Source organism: Mauremys mutica, chromosome 3 (assembly GCF_020497125.1).
Source record: "Mauremys mutica isolate MM-2020 ecotype Southern chromosome 3, ASM2049712v1, whole genome shotgun sequence".
Taxonomy (NCBI): Eukaryota; Metazoa; Chordata; order Testudines; family Geoemydidae; genus Mauremys; species Mauremys mutica.
Window position 1 is genome coordinate 70,560,037 of NC_059074.1, and position 16,638 is coordinate 70,576,674.

The 16,638-nt window shown below is 37.3% G+C and overlaps 1 protein-coding gene across 11 annotated transcripts in view; it reads right to left on the minus strand.

Moving 5' to 3' along the window:
• MAP3K7 (mitogen-activated protein kinase kinase kinase 7) overlaps positions 1–16,638 on the minus strand; it is a 66,966-nt gene that overhangs the window by 23,811 nt on the left and 26,517 nt on the right. For 5 of the 11 annotated variants that reach the window (XM_045009303.1, XM_045009300.1, XM_045009299.1 and 2 more), the window contains 5 exons: positions 15,770–15,900; positions 14,396–14,477; positions 12,880–13,031; positions 7,638–7,797; positions 3,723–3,803 (listed from right to left, as the gene is read on the minus strand). In XM_045009303.1, coding sequence (XP_044865238.1) covers positions 3,723–3,803; positions 7,638–7,797; positions 12,880–13,031; positions 14,396–14,477; positions 15,770–15,900 — 606 coding nt within the window. The remainder of the gene's footprint in view (positions 1–3,722; positions 3,804–7,637; positions 7,798–12,879; positions 13,032–14,395; positions 14,478–15,769; positions 15,901–16,638) is intronic. The other 6 variants (XM_045009302.1, XM_045009301.1, XM_045009306.1 and 3 more) reach the window with 3 other exon arrangements.

Genomic DNA, 16,638 nt, shown 5'->3' on the forward strand with positions numbered 1-16,638 from the left:
AATATTATATGAGGGCTTTTATAATAATGAGGTATCTAATATTTTGGTTTAGCTATTTCTTTTAAAACTAATCTATGCAAAATATTTTAAGATTATACCTCACCTGAAAAACTGTTAAAACTAAGTCATTTGTAAATGAGAGGTATTGAAGGGGGGAAAAAACTGGACATTCTAATAAAATGAATGCAAGTTTATAAAAGCATATTCTATGTTTGTATTAATTGTTGACTGTGTAATTTATCTCCAAATCACATTTAGCAGGGAGTGGTGTAATTTTAGTTGTGAACATTTGTTTCTGGGTGTACAAAAAGTTTAAAGATATTTAACCTGAAAAAACATGGAGGTACTACTGATGACTACAAAACAATGCTATCAGTCGATTGATAAAGTGATGGAAATTGGAATAGCAGCCTCTAAAGCATCTATGCCTTTCTACAGTTTTTCTATAGATATTCTGAAAAATATCAACTAACTCCCTTAATCTCCATTCCCAAGACTCACCTGTGATATACACAACATCAATGGTATACAGATCAGCAAAGCTCTGTATTTATTCTGTGCTGCAGTTATGTATTGAATTGACTTGTGACTTGACTAGCTTCTTTGGGGCAGGGGCTTTGTTGTTTGAGACATTATGCTTTACATGGCACTATGTAGAGCATCCACTATTAAAAATGTAAAACTATAGAGTCTAGGTAAAATCAGCCTTATTGCAGTTATTTGTGGCACTCCTATATTTGGAATATGGAATATAGTATGAAAATAGTGCTACTAATAGAGTGGTGATAATCAAGTTTTTAAACTAAGGACCACAGTACTATAAATACAATAAGCCTCACTTTGGTAGTCCAGCATTTTTAGTTGATGATGTAACATACAGCCCAAAGCACATAAGGTATATGCATAAACTGTCTAATAAATGGAGTTGCCACTGCAAGAATACTGTAATGTAAACAGGATTTATCAGATACTTCCTGACTGACTAGCTTTTTAAAACTGGTTGCTTACTTATCTTGGTTATATTTTGCATTATTTTTCAATACATACTTTAAAACACCTGGCTATTAATACTTTGGTGGGCCAGGCTTTTTTTCTTTTTTTAAAATACTGGTTTGCAGTGTCCATGCTATATCTGCTGGAACTAAAAATAAGAAAGGTGTACTTTTGTATGTTCATATGGATACATACCTATAACAACCCTGGAAGATTAGCTACCAAACTGTAAACTAGAACTGAGTCTCATGAATCCATTTTACTGGTTTTGTTTTGTGTTTAAAGCTTGGCACACTAATGGCAAACTCCGGTTTTATCTGTTTTAAATGTCAGGGTCTCAAATGAATAAGAATTATACTCAGGCAGGATATTTCAAAAAGTGTTTAGAAAGGATGGGAGTTTAGAAAATATATCAAAGCTCTTTATCTTGCAAACATACCACTTTGAGTTGTAGCATATTTACATTAAATAAACTAAGCAGCCTAATCAGTCCATGAATGAGAGGCCTCCAAGGAAAACAAATACATAAGAAATGGTGATTCAGGAGATAGCTCTTGTACTAAGTCAGTACTCTCCCAGTTCCTTAGGGAGCACATTTGTGATCTTTTGGATAAGATGCAAAATGAAGTTCTTAATCACTTGTGGTCATTTGTTAGCCCTATTCTAGTTTGGGCAAAATACATTTGGTCTACATCAAATTCCTCTGAAAGCTTTATTTAAATAAGGTAGTCTTCACTTTGTCCCAAAGCATAGTAAAGTTTTGCTGTTATCTACCCTGAACAAGGCTGTATTTCAGTGGAAGAGATCTGTATATCTAGTTTGCAAAGCTCTTTGGATAAAAAGTTGATTATATGTAGTATATACAAAATGTAAATCTATTATTAATAATCTCAGTAAATATCTCAACACTGGGGGAAATCTGATACAAAATTGATATTTTTTTTAAAAGGTTAAGTTAAATGAGAGGGAAGGCTTTCTGGAAAGGGAAAGGGAGGGGTAAAAACAACAAAAGCATGTTGGGGCTGCCATCTTGAGGGCTTTAGAGGAAAACCTGGCCACACTGTAACAGTTTGCAACCCAATATACTGCTTATAGATGACAACACCGAGTCTGAACTACAGCTGGGAAAAAAATTCAGTGAATAGTTTATTTGCTGATAAATGCAGTTTTAGGGGACCTGAAACTAATTTGTGTTAAGTTTGTCAAAAATAGTTTTGACTGAAACAAAAATTTGAAATGTTCTGTTCAGTAATACTGAAATTAAATGGTTTGTTTCAACATTACCATAACATTTTTGGGCTGGTGTCATGAAAGTGCCAGAGGTGGTGATCTCAGCAGGTTCAATTACCCCTTTACCTGCTGTGGAGAAGGGATCTGAACATGGATCTCCCACACTGCAAGAGAGGTGCCCTGAACATCAGGAAATGGGATATCCTGATGTGGGTTTCAATCTATTTTGCTGAAGCTGGTCCGTGATATATAAAGAAAAAGACGGTTGTTGGAGCAGGAACTTGAACTTGCATCTCCCACATCCTAGCTAAATGCCGTAACCACTGGGCTATAGAGTTATTCTTGCTCTCTGGCCCAATGACTATTCATTGTCATTGTCTGGCTATACCGAAAGAAGGACAGGAGATACTTGATGTGGGTTTAATCTGGCCACAACTTTATTATCAGATGTCTGGGACTACCCAGTGGATAAAAGTATACAGTGCAAGTAACCCTATGTTTATTCTGTAATTACCCAGGGGGCTTTTACCAGCTCCCACTCTTTTTCCATCCGGGTCCCTCCAGCAAATCCACTGCCGGGACCATACCATCCACCTCCCCTCATAGGAGGATTAAGGCAGGCTATAAGAATGGGAGTCCCCAACTGTCCCCCATTTGTTCCTTTAACAAAACACCTCTTTTAAGTCCTTTTCCAAGCCATTTATCTGGTCATTGTATACCTTTCCTATGGAGTACCTGCACTGGACATCCACCCTACACTTAATGAATTGTGAGAGACAGCCTACCGCCTTTAAGGCCACGCATAAACAGAGCCCTTCCTGAACCTGCTGTGGGGAAGGTGGAAAAAAAAAGGGGGGAGGGGAGAAGAGAAATTCCTTCCCAACCCCCCTAAAAAAGGGCAGTTAGCGTAATACCCACAGCAGGTCCTGACCAAACCTGGAATTTTACCACCTGAAGTGGAGGGAGGGTGGGTCCTGCCTCAGCCTGCTCCATGTAAAAGGGAGGTTTGAGGCACAGAGCTGCCACTTGTAAACCTTGCATTCCCAGGGGATGAGTCAGTGACTACGCTGACCCTTTTGTAGCAGTTTTCATCCCCCCTAGCCTTAAAGCACTCACCTAGGATGTGGGAGACAAGTTCAAATCCCTGCTCCAATGACTATACATATATGTGTACATGTATATATAAAATACTGCACATACAGGATTTCTCTGCAATTTTGCTTCATATGTGAGATAGTCTTTAGTACCAAGAGATAGGATTGAGCCCTTGGCTGGACCAATCTATGAGACAAGGCAAAAAGGATCGCACATTGGCAAGCTTTTTTTTTTTTTTTGGTTAGTTTTTTTTTTTTTAAAACAAGGACATCATGAAAAATCTTACTGGATGGTCTCCATCTGCACTCTGAACTGGAGCAAAAAGTATTTTTTTTTTTTTTTAAAATAATGTGATTGTTATTCCAGCATCTTATCAATAGACCCGCTCACATGGTCTGTGATACCTGGTATGATGATTGCAGGGACATCCAGAATGTTGCCAAATGAAGCAGTTTTACGATGGCCCCGTTTAGGCTTGGAATAGGCTGAAAAAATACACACACGCACACAATACACATGCAAACAGCTACAATGGTAACAGCAAATGATTAAATACATAATTCAATTCTCATATACTGTTAAACTAAAGTACATGCAAAACGTGTCACACAGAATAAACTGCACAGCTTTCTATTCATGCTTAAAAATAGTAAAGAAATTGTTAAAAGCAAAACAGAACTAGCTGTCAATACAACATAATTAGCTGTCGTTAGCAACACAAAACTCAACAGAAAGCAGCATGGCAATGAGGAAGGGAAAAGTGCAACCATCAGAGAATGGAAGACAAATATTGACTTATTCCAGTTCACCTGCATATTACTAATAAATGTATTTCCTTAATTGTTTTAAGTTTTATAATACTTCCTCAATAGTTTTATTCTAGTCTCAGGCTAACATTGTTTATAAATAAGTTTACATTTTCATGTTGGGTGCTTTCATTTTCTTTGACATCTCCTGTAAAGTGAAATCCAAGCAATGTTCAAAGGAAGCTCACTTTAATATTACAAAATTTGAAGAACTGCTTCAAGCGTTGGTAAAGTGCCCTCTGACTAAATGCTTGTTGTTTTGTAAAAATGGCCACTGCATACCAACCTAAATACTTTAGAATTAAGCATCCCATTCATGGAACTATTGAAAACAAAACCCTCATATTCGTTAAAGTGGAATTTGTATCTATTCTAAATCACATCGAACACCATAAAACAGACTTACAAAAGTTCATTTTGCCATATGTGGTAAGAGGAAGCAGTAGTAAAATAAAGGTCTGTAGTTTAAAGATTAAATAACTACGTCCCATTTGAAACAGATTTGTGAATGCAGCTCCCAAAGGAGAACTGCTCTGGCATGTTTACCTGAAAGAACTCTCAGTGACTGACATAAATATGCACTGCCTGATTTGTTTCTATGGCCAGTCTAATAATAGATGGAACAAGAAGATTAGGTAATTCTTAAAATACTTTGTTTTATTTATTCTTGACAAAAGCCTTATCCTCACATAGCAACAAAATTTCTTTAGACCATAGTATGTTGTTCTCTGTAACATAGTTAATGAGGATAAGAAACCATTGTTTTTGCTGTTTCCAACTTAAGTCACAAAAACCTGCTTAGATTAACATGGCCTGATTTCTACCAGTTTGCCACTGCCTGAAATGAACTCTGTTCCCTTATTACTTGTCCCATTCAAATCAACTATCTTTAGTTAGGAATTTAAAAAAAAACAAAACAGCTATAACAAAATCTCAGAACAACGTACTTGGATATAATTACTGGCAATACTTAAAAGAATCTAGTTAAGGAAAGTAGACTGGGCTGATTCCAAACTTTCACTGGGTGGTCAAATGAGTTGCATTTGTTCTGTATCAATGAGAGACTTGAATGAGGCCCAGATTATTAAAATAAATCAGAACACCGCAGACTATTGTTGGGTAAGGACACAATTGCCTTGTGGTGGCTAGACCCTTGATGAATACATATTTGAACAAGCTAGGGGCGAAGGCTATCAAGAAGTAATTGCAGTCAACTAGTTAGAGTAATAAAACAAAAAACAAAACAGTAATCCATCCTGGATTGATACTATAATGTTCAAATGAGATTATAAACTTTTTAGGACAGGGACTATGTCATCCCACAACAGGCCTTTAGACATTATCAAAGTAAAAAAAAAAATTCTCTCTCTCCTGGGTTGAATAAGACAGTTTAATAGTCATGGTGCACAAGAGAGTCAGAACACCCAGTACATTCCAATATGTGAAAAAGTGATTACTACAAATTTTCAGAGTGATGGAAAAATATTGGCCCAACTAGATAAGATCTGATTAACCGTGGCAATTGTGTCCGATTATTGTGTCCGATTATTGTGTCTGGATTCTATAAATCTAAGGATGTAGGTCAATAAAAAGGCCCATTTAAAATTATGAAAAGTTAATAAACAGTGAAAATGGGAACTAGAAAGCAGTTTTTGCCTGCCAGGTATAATGTTTTGTTAATTTGCTTATTGGGAAAACACATACTCTCTCACTCTGCTTTCACCATAAAATTGTGCATTTAATGTGGCTAGTATCCTAAACTTCATCTTACATCAATGATCCACCATGTAAATAATGGAGCAGCTTTTGCAACCTGGCAAAATACGTGTAGCTAAAATTCTTTACAAAAACATCCAAGTTCTGCTTCTCTGGGGAGAAATCGGAGGGTTATATTTATATCTGATCTTTCCAACGACATAACTAAATTACTAGTTTGCACCTATTTTCTGTCAAAATTTGTTTTTCAATTTACTGGTGGAAATAATATTGCTTTTAAATCCACCTCCTGCATTTTTAAATAGTTTGAACGTAGTTTTGAATGAAATGTAATTCAAATAATAAAAATGAAAATGGATGGAGAACACTCAGAAGCAGAGAGAAACTTGTATTACCGAAACAAGGCTCATACCAAAGAATCCCAAATTTACGTATTACAAGCAAAATTTAATTTAGCCATTTTAAAGGCAATCAAAAGTAATCTTTTCTGTAATCTCAAACTACACACATTTAAAAAAAAATTCCTCTCATATTTGAGTGCACAAAGGTGAAAGGAGCTGGTCTCTTTTTATCTAGACTTGGCAGGATTTGATTTAAATCGATAGAGGTCAGTAAATGTTGATTACAGCTGTTACTGATGGATATTTTTTTCCTCAGTTTTAGTGTAACCGTTGGCCCAAGTGCAGCTTCTCCTCCACACTTTGTGCCTGCAGGAATTGACCTCAGTGGCTCTACAGCAGCACAGAGAGCTCGCTGCAGCCCTGCTGTCATGGGAGGAAGCGAGTGGGGTAGAGATGCAGAGGGCTCCCCTGCATGATGTGGGCCAGTGACACTGGATCCCTGCAGGCTGTGGTTCATGTGGGGCAGAGTGAAGACCCCCATGGCCAGGACTGCAAGGAGGAAGAGGACAAGCCCCCAGCCAGGGAGGAAGCTATCCCATTGCTGAATGTCTGTCGTTAGGAGCCATTTGGCAGCAAGGTAGGCTCCCTCAGGGAAGCCTCCTCCCGACAGTCCTGGTGAGGGGCTCTCTGCTCTGCCTGGCTAGGACCACAACTTTCCTTGCACCTTGTGCCTGCAGGGATTGGGTGTCACCGGCCCTTCAGCAATGTAGGGAGCCCTCTGCAGCCCTACTGTCACAGCCATGCTCTTTCACCAGCTGGGAGTGCAAGAGGTCTCTGCTCAGCCTCACCAGGACTGTAGCCTTCCCCGCACCTTATGCCTGCAAAGATTGGGTGTCACCGGCTCCACAGCTGTGCTGAGAGTCCTCTGCAGCTCAGCCCTCATGACTTGGCTCACTCACCCACCAGCCAGGAGCACAGGGGCCATTGCTGGGCGAGAGCTTATAAGCACTGGTGTGGCTTCCCTGACAACTGGAGGGGCTTGTCTTCTTCCTCAGAGCCCTGTCCTGGTGGAGCAGAGACCCATGGCCAGGACCACAGCCTCATCTGCACCATGTACTACGGTGTCTTGGGCCCCTTGGCCGTGCAAGGAGTCCCCTGCAATTCTGCTTTCAGCACTGCCCTAACTCCAACCCACCCTTAATTTCCTGCAATTGTAAAACTAAATATAGTTAAAAATAGAATAAAAATAATTTTAAAAAATGTACAATTGTCAAAATTACAAAAAAATAATTAATAAATATTCTACCAAGCCTATTCATATAAATTCTTAAAAAATAACGGACAAATTAATAATAAAGAATCCATGTCCAGTTAAGAGAGTTACCTCACAGGACTCATCTTATTAAAAGTAGCTCCTTTCACCTTTCTCCCCCCTAACTTTATTATTTATTTTTACCTGGCGTACCAGTAATTCTTGCTTCTATTTCAGACATGTCAGCACTCATCCTCTTGCCTTCTCCTGAAACAAGAGTTGACTGTGGTCGTCCACGAACATCTGATAAGCTTTCCACGCTGCTCCCGCGAGATGGAGGTAAACTCAAACGGCCAGGGTCACCCTGTTAAAACAGTGTTACATTTTCAATAGGGCTGTCAAGTAATTAAAAAAATTAATTGTGTTAATCGTGCTGTTAAACAATAGAATACATTTAACTTAAATATTTTTAGATGTTTTCTACATTTTCAAATATGTTGATTTCAATTACAATACAGAATAAAAAGTGTACAGTGCTCACTTGATATTTATTACAAATATTTGCACTGTAAAAATGATATTTTTCAATTCACCTAGTACTGTAGTGCAATCTCTATCATGAAAGTTGAAATTACAAATGTAGAATTATGTACAAAAAATAACTGCATTAAAAAATAAAACCATGTAAAACTTTAGAATCTACAAGTCCACTCAGTCCTACTATTTGTTCAGCCAATCCCTCAGACAAACAAGCTTATTTACATAAAATGACAAAATTAGAAAGGTCAAGGCACAAAACGAGATCAAACTAGCTAGAGACATACAGGGTAACGAGGAAACATTCTACAAGTACATTAGAAGCAAGAGGAAGACCAAGGACAAAGTAGGCCCGTTACTCAATGAGGGGGGAAATAACAGAAAATGTGGAAATGGCAAAGGTGCTTAATGATGACTTTGTTTCAGTTTTCACCAAGAAGGTTGGTGGTGATTGGATGCCTAACCTAGTAAATGTCAGTGAAAAAGAGGCAAGATCAGAGGCTAAAATAGGAAAAGAACAAATTAAAAATTACTTAAACAAGTTAGATGTCTTCAAGTCACCAAGGCCTGATGAAATGCCTCCTAGAATACTCAAGGAGTTGACTGGGGAGATACCTGAGCCATTAGCAATTCTCTTTGAAAAGTCACGGGAAGACGGGAGAGATTCCAGAAGACTGAAAAAGGGCAAATACAGTGCCAATCTATAAAAAGGGAAATAAGGACAACCCAGGGAATTACAAACCAGTCAGCTTAACATCTGTACCCAGAAAGATAAAGGAGCAAATAATTAAGTAATTTGCAAACATCTAGAAGATAATAAGGTGATAAGTAACAGTCAGCATGGATTTGTCAAAAACAAATCACGACAAACCAACCCGATAGCTTTCTTTGACAGGCTTGTGGATTGGGGAGGGGGGGAGTGGTAGACGTGGTATATCTTGACTTTAGTAAAGCTTTTGATACTATCTCGCATGACTTTCTCATAAACAAACTAGGGAAATGTAACCTAGATGGAGCTACTATACGGTGGGTGCAAAACTGTTTGGAAAACCATTCCTAGAGAGTATTTATCAGTGGTTCACAGTCATGCTGGAAGGGTATAACGAGGGGGGTCCTGCAGGGATCAGTTCTGGGTCCGGTTCTGTTCAATATTTAGATAATGGCATAGAGTAGACTTATAAAGTTTGTAGACGATACCAAGCTGGGAGGAGTTGCAAATGCTTTCGAGGTTAGGATTAAATTTCAAAATGATCTGGACAAACTGGAGAAATGGTCTGAAGTAAACAGGATGAAATTTAATAAGGATAAATGCAAAGAACTCCATTTAGGAAGGAACAATCAGTTGCACACATACAAAATGGGAAATAACTGCCTAGGAAGGAGTACTGTGGAAAGAGATCTGGGAGTCATAGTGGTTCATAAGCTAAATATGAGTCAACAGTGTAACGCTGTTGCAAAAAAACAAAAAGAAAACAAAAAAAACCCAAAAAACCCACAACAACAACATTCTGGGATGTCTTAGCAGGAGTGTTGTAAGAAAGACATGAGAAGTAATTCTTCTGCTCTATTCCACACTGATTAGGCCTCAACTACAGTACTGTGTCCAGTTCTGGGTGCCACATTTCAGGAAAGATGTGGACAAATCGGAGAGTCCAGAGAAAAGCGACAAAAATGATTAAAGATCTAGAAAACAAGACCTGTGAGGGAAGACTGAAAAAATTAGGTTTGTTTAGTCTGGAAAAGAGAAGACAGAGGGGACCTGATAACAGTTTTCAAGTATGTAAAGGGTTGTTACAAAAAGGAGGAAGAAAAATTGTTTTTCTTAACCTCCAAGGATAGGTCAAGCAGCAATGGGTTTAAATTGCAGCAAGGGAGGTTTAGGTTGGACATTAGGAAAAACTTCCTGTCAGGGTGGTTAAGCACTGGAATAAATTGCCTAGGGAGGTTGTGGAGTCTCCATCATTGGAGATTTTTAAGAGCAGGTTAGACAAACTCCTGTCAAGAATGGTCTAGATAATACTTAGTCATGCCATGAGTGCAGGGGACTGGACTAGATGACCTCTTGAGGTCCCTTCCAGTTCTATGATTCTATTCTATGATTCACAGTAGATAATGGTACCTGCTTTTTGTTTACTGAAAGTGAGAACAGGCGTTCGTATGGCACTGTTGTAGCCGGCATTGCAAGATATTTGTGTGTGTTAGATGTGCTAAAGATTCATATGTCCATTTATGAGTCAACCACCATACCAGAGGACATGCGTTCATGCTGATGACAGGTTCTGCTCGATAAAGATCCAAAGCGGTGCAGTTCGATGCATGTTCATTTTCATCATGAGTCAGATGCCATCAGCAGAATTTTTTTTTTTTTTTGGGTGGTTCAGGCTCTGTAGTTTCCGCATCAGAGTGTTACTCTTTTAAGACTTCTGAAAGCATGCTCCCTATCTCATCCCTCTCAGATTTTGGAAGGCCCTTCAGATTCTTAAACCTTGGGTTGAGTGCTGTAGCTATCTTTAGAAATCTCACATTGGTACCTTCTTTGCCTTTTGCAGTGAAAGTATTCTTAAAATGAACAAACAACGAACTGCTATAACATGAAATATATGGCAGAATGTAGGTAAAACAGAGTAGGGGACATACAATTCTCTCCCAAGGAATTCAGTCACAAATTTAAACAACATTTTTTCATTATCATGGAAGCATGTCCTCTGGAATGGTGGCTGAAGCACAAAAGGGCATCCGTATGAATTTTTAGCATATCTGGCACATAAATACTTTGCAATCCAGGTTACAAAAGTGCCACGCGAATGCCTGTTCTCACTTTCAGGTGACATTGTTAATAAGAAGCAGGCAGTGTTATTTCCTGTAAATGTAAACAAACTTGTTTGTCTTAGTGATTGGCTCAACAAAAAGAAGTAGGACTGAGTGGACTTGTAGGTTTTAAAGTTTTACATAGTTTTGTTTTTGAGTGCAGTTATGTAACAAAAAATGTCTACATTTGTAAGTTGCACTTTCACGATAAAGAGACTGCGCTACAGAACTTGTATGAGATGAACTGAAAAATACAATTTCTTTTATCATTTTTACAGTGCAAATATTTGTAATAAAAATATAAAGAGAGCACTGTACACTTCATATTCTGTATTGTAACTGAAAACACTATTTGAAAATATAGAAAACCATCCAAAATATTTAATAAATTTCAATAGGTATTCTATTGTTTAACAGTGTGATTAAAACTAATTAATCATGACTGATTTTTAAAAAAAAAAATCAAGATTAATTTTGAGTTAATTGAGTTAACTGTGATTAATCAACAGCCCTAATTTTAAAATAAATGTTTCTCCAGAAGACTTAACAAGTGACTTCTGAGTTTACACCTCTATTCAGAAATCAGCAGTTAAGAACAGTGATAAGAGAAATATCCCCAGTATATTTCTGTAGTTAATACTTATACTGTGGTATTTTTAATTAAATTGTATAACCAATAATTATAGTATACACAGACAGCATCATATATGTTGTGATTTTGAAAAGCACTCAGCATTGGCCTAACTCTGCTCTCACTAAAGTCTTCTGATTGAAGATTTACAGTAGAACTTCAAAGTTACGAACAGCAGAGTTATGAACTGAACAGTTGACCAGACACTTCATTTGGAACAGGAAATACACAATCAGGCAGGAGCAGACACAAAAACGCCAATACAGTTCTGTGTTAAACGTAAACTACTAAAAAAGGGAAAGCTGCATTTTTGTTCTGCATAGTAAAATTCCAAAGCTGTATTAACTCAATGTTCAGTTGTAAAGTTTTGAAAGACCAACTATAACATTTTGTTCAGTTACGAACATTTCAGAGTTACAAACAACCTCCATTCCTGAGGTGTTTGTAACTCTGAAGTTGTACTGTAGCTCTATTTTTCCATCCTAATATAAACTGTGGATATATTTTCATTATTCAAATATGTCTACTTTTTTTTTTTTTTGACTCATACCAATCTCTTAGTCTCAATGTCTTTTTGTAACAATGAGTTCCACATGTCACTTACATACTGTTTATAAAGCATTTCCTTTTATCAATTTTACATTTGCTGACTGAAGCTTTCATTGAATGTGTACTATGAGAAAAGATAATTAGGAGCTCCCTGATTTCTCATCTCAGTATCATTTCTGATTTGGTATACCTCTCATGTTCTCTTATTCCTCTCCTCCCTAAACTAAGAAATCCCAATCTCTCACTGGTTCTGAAAGAAAAAAAGGACAGACACTAGTGTGCCTCCATGCTTCACTATGTATATGATGTATTTTGTCCCCCGCCCCTGAAGGAACAGTCTCCTTTTGCTCTTAATTTCACTTTGACTTTCTCATCTTCTCTCTTTTTCTGCTCCCCTGCACATGCTGCTTTGCTCCTGCTCCTTCTCCGCTACCCTGATCATGTTAGCTAGCTGGCTGGCTGCCACTCTACTCTACTCTCCCACCGCCTGCACTCTTGAGGAATCTCTTGGATCTTCTCAGTGGTTGCCAACAACCCTGAAGAGGGCAACTGTTTACATTCCTTTCTACCTCCACTAGGTCCTATGGCGACAACTAGACATGCACCTTATTTCTATCTGCTTTTTCAGATAAGCCTCACACTAATAAGAATTTTTTTGTAAAAGCAGCTGTAAATGAGGAGTCAGCATCATATGTTCTCCATGGACCATCAGTAAGTGCAGAGTGGACCATAGATTTAGAGATGCTGATGTACTACATTATCCTTAGGGTTACTTACTTACTGCCCTTTATTGAATAGAAAAGCTTATTGTTATGAAAAAAAACCTCCTGTATTTTAGAGCAGTGTGCTTTTAATACAGTGATTTTATCCATCTAATGGCAATTTCATCATTAAGGCACAAGATTTTATTCACTTGCTTACCGACTGCTTTGCTGAATTTTTCATTTGCTGTGCCAGTTTTGATTCTAAGCGTTTAATGGTATCATTGGTAGCAGTTCCTTGAAAGTCACTTGGTTCCATGTTAGCATCACTCTTGTTACTGGTGTTTGTAGAAGTCATGTCCATGAACGAGCCTATTTAAAAGCCCCACCCCCCAAAATAAACATTTTTTTGTATTTAAATCACTTATTTGAAAACATTAAATCAAGCTGGAATTCTTTAGCTACCCAGTCTTCGTTCCCTAATACCAACCGTATAAATTTTAAAGTAAATTTTTAAAACATTTGACAAAGGAAACTGCAGCACTGCAGTTTAAAAAACAAACAAAAACAAACAAACCTCTTAAGAATATACCTCAAAAGCAAAAAATTCAGAACAAAATATTTCTCCTTGCTTGAACAGTAAGTTTACCCCGATCTTAAAGTCAAACTTTAGCTATTAATCTCAAATCATTAACAAAAAGCTTGGATTATGAACACAATTGGCAGTTTTGCTCGTAAAATCCATCATGAATCCAACTGTATAATGAAAATATATTTGTAGGATAAGCATAATTAAAACATTGATTTAAAAATAGCAAGCAATAGATTTAAAACTATTTTCTTAAGTATGTTAAGTATGCTAAACATGTTTCATGTAGTTTGGCTAGAGAAGACCATCAAGTATATAACAGAGTTGATGGGATTTTGCAATAAAATGTACAGGTGAATTCAAAAGTACCTTATGTCCAAAATATTCTGTGTGCGAGAGAGAAACTTAGAGTTTGGGACACAGAGAAGTAGGCGGGTATGGACAACTGTAGTTGTTAAGTTACAAGAACCCAAGGGAATGAAGAAAATAGGGCAACATTTCATAAAGAGAGCAGTTAAATTTTTTCCCCATGCAAAATGCTGTGGGTCTGAGTGATCACCAGTTTTGTGCACCAGGAAAGAATTTATCTCGAGGCAAGATTGGTAGACTGTTTGGTGCGTATTTTTGCCTTCCTCCTGGCACCCTGAGAGCCCTTTTTTTTAGGTTAATAGGAAGTAAAGAAAAGTTGCAAGTTTAATCAGTGGGATCTGTTATTTCATCAAAATTTGATGAGGATGTCCAGTGCAGAAGAGAGGCTCAAAGGGACCAGCTGACGGGGCAAACAGGAGTAAGATCTGAGAGATGGCTATTGGACCCTAATAACCTGCAGGAAGAAAGGGAGACCCTAAGTCTTTGCAGACTGAGTTATCCTTCATGTTACCCTCACTCTCCATTGTGGGAGGAGGGCAAGGGGAGTCAGAGATTGGCTGAACCCTAGGGATTAGGCTGAAGGAAGCAAGACTTGAATATCTGTTATGAGGCCCTTTACCATAGCACTGAACCAGGCATTTAGGAAGGGGTTATTTCCCCCCGCCCATCAAAATTTAAAGTTAATAAAGTTTCAGACTGCGCTTTATAACACATTCCTGGATCTGTTTATCCTGTTTTAAAAGTGTGGGGTTTTTTTCTTATATTTATACAATCATACCTGTACTAGTGGCAGAGTTGCTTTGGCCTTCATCTGAATACTGACAAGGATACTGCAGAGGTTCATCAGCTCCTGGAAAGTACTGTGTAGAGAGTAAATTGTTAGGTATTAACATAATTAATGCTTTCAGAGTGCATATAGCAGCTACTGAGTAGCATACACCTCAACAGATCCTAGCTCTCTGAACAAATGCAGAGGAGGAAAAGGTAATTTGAGAATGCTTTTTTAACTGCAGAACCATCTGCAACAACTCAAGTCTTGCTTTTCAGTAACACTCCTTCCTCACATGTCCAAAAAACAAAGAACACAAACCTATTTTTATTAAGTGCCTTCAGACAGATTTGTTATGTATTTTAAGAAAAATGCAGCATAATGGAAGACACTTACAATAGCATAAATCAGGCAAGGTACAGTTTAATTCAGCATAAGGATGGAATGATACACATTCTATTCTAGTGGATATTAGGGAGTTTTGTCAGGGAAAGTTAGCAGTTATGAAGAGAGAGGATGGAGAATGGAACCACATCTTGAAAGTGTCTGTGAATAAACCCTCTATGACTTAATGGCACAAGCCATTCAAAAACTTTTTGTTTAGCTTATTTAGACACCTGGCAGTTCGTTTAAATAGTGCTCACTATCTAAAAAATGGCTAAATTTCTGTGAACCTGATCACCAATATGACTAATACAAACAAATCTGTTGGGGATAATGCACATTTAAAACTATTTTTAAATTTCTAATTATTCTTGTTCACTTGCATTCAGTGCAAAGATATTCAGATTGGCAAATGTCTGAGTAATACATGTGCTACTTCTATGAATAACATTTTGTTTGGTTTAGCTAATATATTTTGATTTTGATTTGCATTTCTGAAATTTAGCAAAACAAATGAATACTATTATTCTTCAGGATCAGATTTCTGAAGGAAATGAAGTTGAATTAGCAGTGATACTGATAAAGATAGGTAATATACCCTTAGATAGATTCTGTTCCTGAAGTTTGCAAAGTTACCATGCAAGTGCCTATTTTTTCCTTAAAGAAGCCAATGAAGGTCCTGAAACTACAGAGCAGCTATCAACATCTCAATGCTCATGAAAATGGCAGAGAAACTAAAATACTTAATTATAACTTTGTAAGGTAAAACCAGAACACCTGAAAAAAACCTCACACGATCCTACAGCCTGTAGCAGTTTTTAAAGAGTCTTTTCAGCAAGTCGTGTGGTATAAGCGTTTAGGAAAAATCTTTAGGGACTGGAGATACAACTTAGAACAACAGATATAACACTGGGCTCATGGAAGGCATACCTTCAAAAGCCAATACTACAACATAACCCTTGTTAAATTATTTACAGATTAAAAGAAAAAAAGTTATACCCGCATCAAATGTGTCATTATTTTGACAATTTCTTCCATGGAAGGTCGTTGTGAAGGATCCTTAGACCAACAACGAGTCATTAAACTCTCAATAGGTTTAGGTAAATTTTTGATCAGTGGTGGCCGAGTACCTATAATTAAAGTTAGACAAATCTTAATTTATATATCAAACTATTCTTGAAAATTCTGTCATTGCCTGAATTTTTTAAACAACTTATTTTGTTATTTAAACAAACTCATTAAAGATACATGGTAACTATCTATTGTCTGGAGAAAACCAAGCTCCATTTAATTATTTAAAAAAAAAAAAAAATAAGAAAAAATAGAATAAATGATTGGTGACTCTTATTTGTTATATTACATACAAATTAGAAAATTACATCTAGGTAAGCATAAGTAAAAAGAGTTGTCTTTCAATAATGCTCTGAATGCACTATATGTCTGGTCAGTTTATGAACATATTTGAACAACAAGAGGAAAACAGAAAAAATAGAAACAGCAGCACTTTAGATAGTGTTTTCCTCACCTAGCTTCCCCTGCAGACAGAGTGGAAAATTTAACAGTGCTTTACATCTTCAAACTAATATTTATATTATCGTTGCACCTAGGAGTCTCAAGTCATGGACCAGGATCCCATTGTGCTAGGTGATGTCCAAACACAGAACAGACAGATAGTCCCTGACCCAAAGAACTTCGTCTAAAACAAGAGACAATAGATCGATACAGAGACTTGGGAAGATACAGGGAAACAATGAGACAATTCTGGTCATCATGATAGCCAGTGGTTTCAGTGCAACAGTAGTTTAGCTGTTGTCAGGTTCTTTATAGGTCTCACAGAAAACTCGAGTTTTAAGGAGGGATTTGAAGGA